This window comes from Dermacentor silvarum, chromosome 7, assembly GCF_013339745.2.
Source record: "Dermacentor silvarum isolate Dsil-2018 chromosome 7, BIME_Dsil_1.4, whole genome shotgun sequence".
NCBI classification, from domain to species: domain Eukaryota; kingdom Metazoa; phylum Arthropoda; class Arachnida; order Ixodida; family Ixodidae; genus Dermacentor; species Dermacentor silvarum.
The window spans coordinates 11,149,601-11,162,496 of NC_051160.1; the positions used below are offsets into that span (position 1 = coordinate 11,149,601).

A 12,896-nucleotide genomic window follows, 5' to 3' on the forward strand; every position below is an offset into this window, starting at 1 on the left:
GCAATCTGGAGAGCCTGGCTGCTTTTCCCCTCAGGAACCTGAAGGAGTGTGGCGAGAAATGTTTCGACGAATGTTTTGCTTCCTTCAGGACGCAACCCTGGACGAACTGTGGCCGATTCCTGGACCATTGTGTTGGTCAGGTGTAGATAGTAGTCGCCCACGCATCAGAGCAGGTTGAGTCTCGTTTGTGTAAATCCATACGATTCCGTCAGAGGAGCGCAAATGACGTCGCATGTAGAGTTACTGTATATAACATATCTATAGTCGCTTGTAGTCGCACTTGGCTTGGTCTGCCAGCCGAGTTGTTGTTGTTGACCTGAGTGGTTGTGGCGCATACCCACAGGGGCGCAACAACTATTTCATTTATCGCCCTAGCGGTTGCCGACCCAAGCCACTATAGGGCCGCAAAAAAAAAAAAAAAGACTACTCTCCAAATGACAAAAGAGTCATACGTGCTTCATCGCTTGTCTGAGTGTTACGCGTCGAGCTTTTCCAATCTCAAACTTTGAAATATTCGCGCTTCTGATATCGAGGGCGACAACGCGCACTTCGAGATTTTCAGATATCGGGCACTCTTGCTTCCTGATGCGCGATCTGGGGTATCCGCGATTGTTCAACACGGTCATGCAACTCGCAAATCCTGCAACTAGCAACTGTGCGACTCGCTAGGCTCGGTGTTCTTGGAGTGATGTCACTGCTGATAGCTTGAGCGCGAGGTGCCCCATATACTCTCAGATACAAAGTATCCTACAATAATTACTAGACGAAACTCTGGCCCTGTGATCGTTCGCCTACAATGAGAATGATGACTAGTACATAGATTTGTTTAATCTTCGTGCTTGTGGCTTCAAACGTGCAGGTGACGTTATTTATTACACTTTTATATTAACACGAAAGTGTTTTATGCCGGGGTCTGCGATGAACTTCCGTTACAGGATGTAACGGATGTGACGTTCGGCGCCAACGAGTAAAATATGTTTTGTTGACAGGGATGGCGCCGCCATCTAGGAGCGGTGAAGCGAAGTACTGCATCGTGACACTAACGAGCGCCGACAGGGAACGCTACGGTTGTCACAGCGCAGCGGAGGCTCCAACGCGGTAAAGCCTGGTGTTGGCACTTTCCGCACATGGCTTGTTTTTCGCGTCGGATTAGCCTGTGGCACCTCGTCGCTCACGGAGTACAGCTTCAACATGCATCAGCAGTGCTTACTGGCCGCCTACTGCTTCGCTTGCGATGGCAGCAACTAAAAAATCTCGCAGTTTCACCTGAAAGGCGAAGCATCAATTGCGATAGCAAAATTGTAGAGAGGTATACGGAGTAATTATATTAGCTTTATCAACTGTATGAACTTGGACATGCAGCAGCACAGGCAACACGCAGAACTGTTGTCGACGCCGTCGGCGTTTTGCCCGCGTTCGCTCAAAATGCGTGCGGCGTTGGTGACTGTTGCCGGAGCCTCTGATATAAATAGGCACTTAGTGCCGCAGCTAAACGTCGCCTCCCTTCCCTCCCCCCCCCTCCCCCACGGCCTCTCGCGCGTCGGAAGAAGGCGCGTTTGCTCTACATATATGGTGATTGTAAAGGAGGAAAGAGACGCCTACTTCTGCAGCCCTTAAGCGAGCACGGCGCAGAACGCGCGTTTGTTCTCCGCCGTGCGTTCACTCCCCGTGAAAGCGCGCGCCCTTCGCGCCCTTTCACTCGCACATACAGCGTTCGGCGCGCGGCGACGATTTCATCTCCACTGACGTCATACGGAACCTCACGGCGACGGCGACGCCGACGGCAGAAATCTGCTTTTGAGTGTCCATAATTGCTATCGCAATAAAAAACTGCTGCGCTATGTGGCACAGAAAGGCAACAGCGTCGACGGGCGAATATCGCTTTTGTCCGGCGAGAGACACGCCAGCGTGCAGCAGAACGCCTTCGCGCGTTCACGGTGCACGCTGCGAAATCTGCCACTTGCATTCCTAAGGCTGAGTGCGTCGCAACGCAACTGGCTGCCCAAGACACTACGGAGTCGGACCAAAATGTTCGTACCGTCGCCGAAGCGACTCGGCAGCTGGACGCCGCTCGCCAAGAGGACGCCGAGTGCCAAGCAAACGTGCAAGATGGTCGCCGGCACGCAAATCGCTGCAGTGGACCATGAGTTCACGAAGCAAACATGCAACAGCGTCTGTGAAGACACGTTTCACTTTCGTGTTCTAGCGATTCCCCTGAAAGAGGGATCAACCATACCTTTTTATATATTTCCAAGCCCTCATAATTTTGTTGAGAATGATCCATTTGCGAAGTCACAAATTCGTTTGAAGCTGAAGGACACAGTTTAGGCGAATTCATCTATTGGTGATTTTCATGCTGCCCGAACCGCAGCAGCTTGCATATATACGAGCGGCAGAGTTCTTTCTATAGTAATTTTTGTAGGCCGCTAGGGTACCGACAGCGGGACGCTGTATTTTATTTTTATTCCTAAGTTTATGTATAGGCCCTCTCAAAATTTGTGTTAGCATTTAGGTACCTAATGCTTCATTTTGAATGTTTGCCTTTACACCTTTTGGTATTTTTTGGTGTACTTTTCAAACAACCCAGCGTGGCCAATCCCCCCTGTGGGTACGAGCCATGTTTTGAGACAGCAACAACAAACGGTGCTCTCAGCAATGGATACGGGCCTGGACTGTAGGCTTTGAGCATGCCAAATTGCTTGCCATATGTTTTACATCCTCCTTCTCTCGTCATCGTCACCCATCGTGCGCCTCTTTCTTTCCCTCTTCCCCTTCCCCCAACGCCGAGTAGCTGGCTAGAGGAATTTGCCTCAGGCCGTCCTCTCTGCATTTCGTATCATTAAACTTCTCTCTCTCTCTCTCTCTCAGCAATGGATGACGAAGAAGAGAAAGAGGAAACTCGGATCGGCCATCATGCCTGGTCCCGGGCTGGGCCGAACAAAATTCCCGTGACGGCCAAAGAGCCGGGGGTGGACAGCTGAGGCGTCTCCCCAATTCGACAAAATTAAAGCACAGTGATGGCGTGAAACAACCCACGAGGATTCGCGCCACAGGCGACCGTGCTCCTTCACAACGAAATCATCATGAAGTGGTTCAACGGCAACATGCTTCAGGCCATCGCCGAGGCCCACAGCCGACGCGTCCTGCTCCTGGTGTTCGTCGAGGGCGACGACATGGCCTCGCGGAACATGCGCTCCACCTTCGAGGATGCCGAGGTGAGCAAACTAATCGATGTCATGAGCTGCGTTCCCATACGGCTCCGGGCCAACAGCAGCGCCTGCCACCAGTTCACCCTCGTCTACCCGGTGACCGCCATCCCGTCCACGTTTTTCATCAGCTCGCGCGGAAACCTCGAGGCTTCCGTCGTGGGCTTCACCGACCCGGTGTCGCTCAGCGACCGACTCGCGACACTCATGGCCTCGTGCACCATTAGGAAGGTCGCCTCGGATATGCGCGACGCGAGCGAAGCGAGTGTGTCCGTCGACCGCATGGTGCGCTCGAAGCGCCAGTCGTCGTCGGCGCGCCTCCCAGTCGCAGTACCGGCGGCTGAAGGCGCCGGTGCGCTCTCCCTGCAACCGCCAGCCGAAGGTGTCGCCAAAAAACGCAGCAAGGGCGGAGAGCGACGCTCCAAGAAGAAGCACAATAGACAAGAGGCCAACGTGCAGACCAGCATCGTGGTACTCGCCGAACAGTCCACGCAGATCAACATGGATGACAAGCGGTCGTACAACAGCCTGCTCCAGAAACTCGCAGCGATGGAAAAGGCCACGTTAGCTCCGACCGCCACAATCGCAACGGCCCAGGTCCACGGCGACCTGGCTGCAGGCCTGGCGTCGCTGATGGGAGACGGCAGGGAACAGAAAGACCTGGAAATGCCCCCCGAAGAATGCAGTGGGAATCCGCTTGCCGTAGTCGCGGGGGTAGCGACGGGTGGCGCGTCCGTCGACGTTGAGATGAAAGAGAAGCCTGCCTCGAACGATGACACAGGGGAGCTGACCGGTGTTGCCGAGGACGCTAAAGACGGTTCGAACGGGCAGGCACCCCTGGAATCGCACAATAATTCTCACAATGGCAAGGACGAGATTAATGCAAGCACGCCACCACAGCCGCCGCTTCCTCCGCCATCGCCGCCAGCGGCAGAAGCCGTTCGCGCAAGTGAGGTCGAGCACCATGCCAACGTCGCAGTTAGCGATGTGCCGCCCGTCGGGTTCGACGACATCGATTTGGTGTTGTGCGACGCCGCGGAGGGCTCCGCATTGCTCATCAAGTTCGCTGTGCTCGCGCAGGAGTTTGCCGATAAGGTCTTGAGCAGTTCGCAGTACGAGCACTCCGACTCCAAGTCTTTGGAAACGTCGGCCGCCGAGGCAGTTAAAGCATCTGCGGCCGTGCGGAGGCTTGCAGAGTCCTCTCAGAAGCCAAAGTCCAAGAAGCAACAGCAGGCGACCAAATCAGAGGCGTCGCCTCCAACTAAGAATGTTGAGGTTTACGCGAACGGGCAGAGGCAGAGGCAACATGCGGACACTTTCAAGAGATCGTGTCAGTTGGAGAGCCTGCAGGGAAACGTGGGCGACGCTTCAGAAGCGATCGCGGCGTTACAAGAAGCCGCGCTCGAACAGCTGGGAGACGAGGACCTTTCGACGAAAAAGCGAAGGGCTTCTTCGAGCGCACGTTCCCAGAAACAGCCGCGTAATTCAGACGCGCAACAGCCAAGTAGTTTAGACCAGCAAGCCAAGCAAAGCTCCGAGAAACGCAAGAAGCATCGCGAATACCCAGCAAAGGACCATGCGGCAGATTCGAAGAAAGTCGCGACGACGTTGAAGAAGGCGACCGCAAAGGGAGCTGCAGTGCTCGGTTCTTCGACTAGAGAGCAGGACACCGGCTTCAGCCAACTAGCCCAGAAGATCAAGCTCTTTGAATCCGTCGCTGCCAATGCTCAGGACTCGAAGATCAGCCTGGCTGAGAAGAGGCTGAGAAGAGAGCATAACAGAACAGAAGAAGTGAAGAGGTCAAAGAGTGCTTCACCGTCCAGGCCGCAAGCCAACGACAATCCGGCGAGATCTCCTGAGAACGGGTCGACGCGAACGCACGTTGGAATGCCGCCGCCGCCGCCTATTCTTCTCGAACAGGACGTCTCCGTCGTTCGCACGCGACGGGGCATCGACACCATCACCGAGGAAGAGACCGGCGCCATCGACTCTTGCCTCACTTCACCGCAACCCACCCCACCGCCACCGCAATCGCCTCTTCCTCTCCCTGCAGACGCTCCGACTCAACCGGAAGTTCAGAAAACCGCGAAAGAGACGTTCCACAAATCATCCGCGAAGAAGCCCGCGTGCGAAGTAGCACCTACGTCGCTTCCGCTTCCACAGCCGCTGCCACCTCAGCAGCAGCAGACAACGCAAGCCACAGTGGCTCAGAATCGGAACCCTCTTCAGTCGAGGAAGGGCGCGCGGAGGCCCTCGAGCCCCACAAAAAGCAAGGAGTTCCTTACGGCCAGCAACTCCCAGCTGGATGACGCGCTCGTCTTCGGTGCCACGCACCCCACCAGCGATGACAGCGCTGCCGCGACGACGAAGAGGGCGTCGCATTCGCGACCGAGACAAAGAAGGTCGATGGCTGCCAAGAACCCGGCCTACGAGCGCCTCGTGGAAAGCGACGGTGACGACGAGACCGTGGACGACGAGCTGGCGGCTCGCAGGACTCCCTCGGCCGCCGCGTTCAGAGCCGAGGCCGATTGGATGGACGAGGTGGCTCGCGCGGCGTCCAGGCGCACCCTTCTCTACCGGGCGGGGGTTCTTGAGGAATCGCTAAACAACTTGTGTCGCACACTGAATGACATGGAAGGTCCCACCCTGTCTCTGAGCATCGGCGCTCACTCGCGCACCAACATTATCAAGGTTAGTTTACCTACCTCTCCAACGAGACCTCCTTTGGTCGCATTAACGTGACCCGCCGATCTATTTCTTCCTATCAATATATAGGACATCATCCACCCACATTTGATGCCTGATCCGTACTTCAGTCTTTCTACACCTTAAATTACCCATTTTACTTGTAACACGAAAGAAGAGTATTAAAAAGGCCGTGTGTTGGATTAATTTTCGGGTGACGTGGAAACGTGCGCTACGGTGAAAAAGCGTCTGTATGGCCGCGTGGTTTAAGTAATTGGCTCTGGGTGCTTCTCTGGCTAGTGCCCCTGTATATGGCTCCCGTGCGAGAGTTGGGAGCCATATTAAGGAACACTGTCTGTGGGCCCTCAAATTGCACCACTTTGTCGAATTCACCGTCTCGACAGCCCTGACTGGCTCATAAGGTAGCTGCGCCTTCTACGATTGGCTGAAAATTCCAAGATTGCGGAATTCGACAACGTGACGGCATTTGGAAGTGTATAGAATAGCACCCTTGGTCTGGCGATTTGGTACTGGTGCAACTGATACATGTTGCCTTACACGTGACCTTACGGGCGCCATATTGAAACCACATTCGCAACTTCTGCAGCATTACTACTCGTTTATCTCTGCGGCCTTCAAATCCGTGATTATAAATGAAGTTATATTTGCAGCGGTCACGATTACATCGTAAGTGTTTTATTGCGATAGCAATTATATGGACACTCAAAAGCAGATTTCTGCCGTCGGCGTCGCCGTCGCCGTGAGGTTCCGTATGACGTCATTTGGAGATGAAATCGTCGCCGCGCGCCGAACGCTGTATGTGCGAGTGAAAGGGCGCGAGGGGCGCGTCTTTCACGGGGAGTGAACGCACGGCGGAGAACAAACGCGCGTTCTGCGCCGTGCTCGCTTAAGGGCTGCAGAAGTAGGCGTCTCTTTTCTCCTTTACAATCACCATATATGTAGAGCAAACGCGCCTTCTTCGGACGCGCGAGAGGCCGTGGGGGAGGGGGAGGGAAGGGAGGCGACGTTTAGCTGCGGCACCAAGTGCCTATTTATATCAGAGGCTCCAGCAACAGTCACCAACGCCGCACGCATTTTGAGCTAACGCGGGCAAAACGCCGATGGCGTCGACAACAGTTCTGCGTGTTGTTGCTACCAAAGCCGCTCACCTTACTTCGTATGACATTGCTGTGTTGCTATCGCATTCATTGCTTCGCCCTTAGGGCGAAACTGTGACATTTTTTGTCATCGCAGCTGCTATGTGATCAATAAGAGATATGTTGTCGCTTAAAGGAAGCGATATTTCTGACGTCAGCTCTACCAAGAAAAGTTGAAATCGCGAATCTTGTCCAAAATAAATTGCTTGTTAACGCTTGATGTTTGATTTCATCTGGATCTGTACATACAATTACGCATCCTTCCACAATAGATATTGATAAGGATGTTTCATCAACTTAATCACTCGGTATTTCGACAAACGATGTCTCAGGGCTGTCACTCTCTGGCGGCTTTGACGTGGCTGCAGAACTTCGTCCACTGACACCCGCATCGTATCTATTGTTATGTTCAACTTTAGAGGGCAGCGGCATTCGCCCCTCAAAGGCAGATAGATGTACACGAGCCTCCACCAATGGGCGCGTACTTTAGATGACGTCATGAGCCGGACGACCGGTGACCCCGCCTAAGGAGAACATGGCAGCCCGCGCTTCGAGCTGGGCCGATTCGCGTCAGCGGGACTATTTCTTTAATCGCAGAGGCAATCGGCTGTCGCACTTCGGTTATCTGGGCGGGGCCTCTTCTGCCTTCTTAAGTTGTACCCGACTGTAGTGAAAAACACCATACTAACAAGTAAAATATTAAAGGTGTTCCAGATAAAGATGATGGATACGGATGTGTCAGTCAACTGACTGGGAAAAAAAATCGCGTATCTGTGCAGTACGTGTCGCGGAGCTGGCTATTGACTATTTCGTATCCGTCAACTTTTGTTTGCTCGCATGGTTTCGGTGAGCCTGTTTTATAATTTTTTGTTTGTTTTTCACTTCCAAATGTGTGTTTTTTTTCACCGCCAGGGGGCGCTTGTATGATTTGCTATTTGTGATCTGGAGACACAGGAGAAAACAATAACAGCAAAAGGGAAGAGAAATGCGGCCATAATGAAACACAGCGCTATGGGGATACAATAGGTACGAGGTACGTGCTCCGGGGTATGTGGAAAGGTGTCATGGTTCCAGGGCTTAAATTTGGAAATGCGGTTGTTTGCTTGAAGTCAGGGGTACAATCTGGACTCGATGGCAACCAAAGGTCAGTAGGACGCCTCGCGTTGGGCGCCCACGGACTACTAATGAAGCTGTGCAGGGTGATATGGGCTGGACAAATTTTGAAGCAAGGGAGGCTCAGAGTAAAATTGATTTTGAAGAACGACTGAGGAAAATGGAAGAAAGTAGATGGGGTGCAAGAGTGTTCAGGTATCTGTACAGGAAAAACATCGACTCACAGTGGAGGAAAATAACTAGGAAGCATACCAGCAAATATGCGACCGGTATGACCAGCAACGCGGCAACAAAGAACGTCAAACGCAAAGTGAGAGAGGCCGAGACAAGGTTATGGGTGGCGGCAATGGAAAAGAAACCTGCTATGACTAACTACCTCAAAGAAAAAAAAAAAAGGAAATCAGGAAACAAACAATTTATGAAAACTCGAAGGGAAGCTCCTTACTTTTCGAAGCGAGAGCAGGATGCCTTAGAACGCGCAGTTATAAAGCGAAGTACACCAAGGACGAAGCCGCATGTGCTTGTTGTGGTAAAGCTAGACAAACGGTGGAACATGTTTTATTGGAATGTGAAGAAATCTACCCAGCTTCAAGTCTGGGCTCCTCTGACCTCCTTGAAGTCCTTGGGTTCAGGGATTGCTCATGTTTACCTGTGCGCGCGTGACGCCGTGCTTGTTAATTTAGTTAATAAGCGAATGTTTACAACTTTATGCGGCCGATAAAACTAAACCCTTACTTTGTATAGTTGTCTACTAATTTGCTTTCGCAATCGATTCGCCGCCTTTCGAGAGAAACTGCGAAATTTTTATAAAAGTTATATATCTCTCTCTCTTGTGAAGCTAGTACAACTCGGCACACGCCGCGGTGGCTCAGCGGCTATGGTGCTGCACTGCTAAGCATGATGCGCGGGATCAAATCCTGGCCGCGCGGCCGCATTTCGATGGTGGCGAAATGGGAAAAAAAGATTTGCCGTGGTTGAACACGGTTAAACCAAGTTTGTCGAGCGATAGCACGGTTTTGCTTGCTTTGGGAAAGGACACAGACGCTGCTCGGCGTCGTCAGCAACTACCGCACCTACAATTGCACCACAAGACAACACACAGACGCTGCTCGGGGCGGCAGCAGCAGCAGTGAGCGAATTGATTTTCATGCTGCGTCTCGCTTCAACGCTAACTAAGCGTCGAAAGCACAGCGCATATGAAGCTACCGGTAGTCGACACACTTTGTCCACATAGCAGATCGCCTTCAAGATATCGGCGCCCACGCGGCGTACGCTGCAGTCGCCGGTAGTGGCAGGCTAAGTCCCAGTTTGACCTTGGCTGAGCTTGAAGGTCAGATTTACGGAACCAGACGTTTTCTTGGTAGTAGTAGAGCTATCTGGTGCTATCTTACTACCTGGAGTAGTAGAGCTATCGCCCTAAAACGCCCGTGTGTCGTGCATTGGGGGCACGTTAAAGATTCCCTGGTGGTCAGAATTAATCCATTGTGCCCCACTACGGCGTGCCTCAAAATTAAATCGAGGTTTCGGCATGTAAAACCCCAAAATCAATTCAGTGCAACTCGGCTACGCAAAACGTATCTGACAATTGATATTTCTGCCCCAAGGTAGACGCGAGAGCACCTCAGGGAGGCGGAGCATCGGCAGCGACAGCGCCTGCAGCGCCTCCTGTGGTGTCGCCAAGCAAGCAGCACGTCCACGTCACCATCAGTGACCAGAAGCAAGACGGCGTCGACGAGGAAAAGGCGAGCACCGTCGAGGCCATTGCGAGTACCAAAGCCACGCATCGTGTCTCGCTGTCGGGTACAAACGTCCGCAACCGGGCCCGAAGCCGGACGTCATCGAGCCGCCTGGGAGGCAACGGCGGTGGTCGATCGCCGCGCGCCGACATGTCGCAGGTCTCCGGAGGCGGCAACGCTCGCAAGTCGGCGAGCTTCACGCCAATGGTAGTTCGCGGCTGCGGCGGCATCGGCGGCGCTGACAAGGCGAGCATCATTCTCAATCTGCCGAATGGTAGCTCGGTGATCAGGTCATTTCCGGCGTCCGCGTACCTGGACGAAGTGCGCTGGTACACCGAGGAGCTGCTGGCCAGTACACTTCCCTCCTGCTTCCCGTTCACCATGGCGCGCACCAACCCGTTGCGGGAGTTCGCGCGCGAGGAGTACCGCAAGACGCTTGAGCAGCTGCACCTGGCGCCGACGGCGACGCTCCTTGTGTTGCCCAGGTTTGTGTGGCATGGCCTCTGAGATTGGCTACGCGCGTGTATCCCAATCTCGGTGGCTATGCTTTGTAATACTTGCGGTTTGGCAACGGCGCAATACTGCAGTGGATGCTACTGTGTTGGAGATGTAGCAGACGACGCGCACTTACTCGACACATGGGCATGCGGGCTTTCCACCGCTAATGAAACCCAAGGCTGTTACCACTCAACTAATTTATTGACGAGGCAGGCTGTAACGAACGGCACCGTTTTCTGATCTGGCCCTATTGTGAGCGCCTTCTCCGAACACAACATTACCTTGGTTCTGGCCAGCTACGTGGCATTTGCATATTTTTAAAGGTTGGCTCAAGTTATGTGAAACGCCCTGTATCTGAAACATATGAATTGGTTGTAACCGCGTTGTCTTTGTTGTCGCGCAACACAGACAGATAGCAGTCAATGAGTTCATAAGGATGATAAGGAGTGAGGGGGGCTGCATGGGTCTGATGGCGGTTGATAATAATTTGACACGGATGGATAAGGTGTTTAAGAGCGTTAAGGGCTTATAATATGCTCGGAGCAATTGATAAGGAGTTGATAAGGACCGTTAAGTGTCGAAAAGAGTCGGATAATGTCAGATAAGTTTTATAAGGACAGATAAGGGTTGATGAATGTCAGAGCGATTCTGATAAGGTTGATAACGACTGATAAGTCGGATCTAATCTGATAAGGTTGATAACGACCTATAAAGGTTGATAAGGGTCGATGATGGTCGGATCGAGCCCGATCAGGTTGATAACGACCGATAAATGTTTGTAAGGGTTTATGCTAGTCGGATCAAGAAACAAAACAGATTACCCGAGGCCAACAAAGCATACGATTAAAGCCCGTTTCACATGGTGCGATTTTGCAGTGCGTGAAGCTGCGATTTCCGCAGATGCGAAACTCGCAATCCCGTTTCACATGGATCTACAGCAGCTGCGTTTTTCGCATACTCGTTAAGCATTCTGACTGGCGATGACGTATGAGCGAGCCGCCTCCTATTGGTCGTCTGTTTCCACCGCTACAGTGGCCACCACCGCATCTGCGTTTTTCGTAGAGAAGTTCAGCACGCCGAACATCGAAAAAACGCACGCACGAAGGGTTCGGCGGCCCATTTTCCGCAGCTGCGAATTCGCACGTGCGAATTCGCAGACAAAATCGCACCACGTGAGACGGGCTTAAGGAACCGTCCACTGCTTCGTCAATCGCGGTAAACAGCATATATACGTTACGTCTTATACATGGAAATAAGCAAGTGGCACCATCCTTACGCATACTTAGACAACTCCAGTGGAGTTTCTGCGTAATTTTCTTCTGTAGCATGTTACAAGGTTTAAACTGACCCTTGAATTCGCTCTCCGTGTATCTCAGGTCTGCGGCACAGGGTGAGAGCGGGGCACCTGCTCTAATCTCTAGCGGCATGATCGGCGAGCCGGTGTGGGTCGCCATCTTCCGGCTGGTGTTTGGCATGTTTGTGGCCACGCCGCTGTCGCTCATCTGGAAGCTGCTGAACTGCCCGACTGACCCGGCGGGGGTCGCAGCGCGCGAAGCCTTCCTCTCGGGCAGTCTGGGCAGCTCGACTCTGTCTGCACTATCGCCGTCTGCCGTCGCGACCGTCGCGACACCTTTGCGCAGCGTCAGCAGCGGCAGGCTGTGTCGTCGCAGGGCCTCCAGCGACACCGATAGCTTTGACATCTTCTGAACTGTTCAAGAATCGCAACGCTGTCGTGATTGAAGATATTTAGTGATGATCGAAGGGGGGCCACTTTTCGGTGCTGGAGTGGCCAGCCGGCCAAGTCGGCGGACGCGAGGCGCGGCAAATCGAAATCTTGCTCTATTCCAGAGGCTTTTTTTTTCAATAATTAATGTCATAATTAGTGAGAACAATGTTATAAAACTGTCTTAGGAGACCTGACAATGCTTTAAAATTGCCTAAGTGGACCATAGCAACAGCAGCTTCTCAACACAAGTAGGCAGCAAAATGTACAAAATAACGTACATGTTGAACATAGTAGGGAAATCTTACAAACATAATGGCATTTGTACATTTGTGAATTATGCAGTTAGTCAGTGACACAAGGCTAGTGGAAGAATGTTATAGACTGGCAATAGTAGTACGCACTGAAAATAGGGAACGCGGTACGAGAATAATACAAAATACACTTTAGTTTCAATACAAAATACACTTTAGTTTCAATACAAAATACCCAGTAACATTCTTAGAATAGAAACAGATATATATATAAAAAAAACACTGACTTTATTTTTAAACTACGTGACTATTCCACAAGAACAACTTCTTTAGATTATTGTTTACGTATCATTGGTGAAACAGTTACTGATAAATCAAGGATTACGTATATGGTACACTGGTTTAAGGGCCGGGTGCGGTACTTCAGAGGACAGTAATTGAGCACTGAAATTAGCGCGTAATCTAGACTTTAATTATATATAAGGGGCTTATTAGTTCGTATGCAATGTCTTTATTGTGTTGTT

At 52.0% G+C, this 12,896-nt stretch overlaps 1 protein-coding gene across 1 annotated transcript in view; it reads left to right on the forward strand.

The window, feature by feature from the left end:
* Positions 1 to 3,083: 3,083 nt before the first annotated feature.
* Positions 3,084 to 12,896, forward strand: part of LOC125946826 (nucleolar protein dao-5-like) — a 57,182-nt gene continuing 47,369 nt past the window's right edge. Inside the window, exon 1 of the mRNA XM_049670911.1 lies at positions 3,084 to 5,747. Coding sequence (XP_049526868.1) covers positions 3,084 to 5,747 — 2,664 coding nt within the window. The remainder of the gene's footprint in view (positions 5,748 to 12,896) is intronic.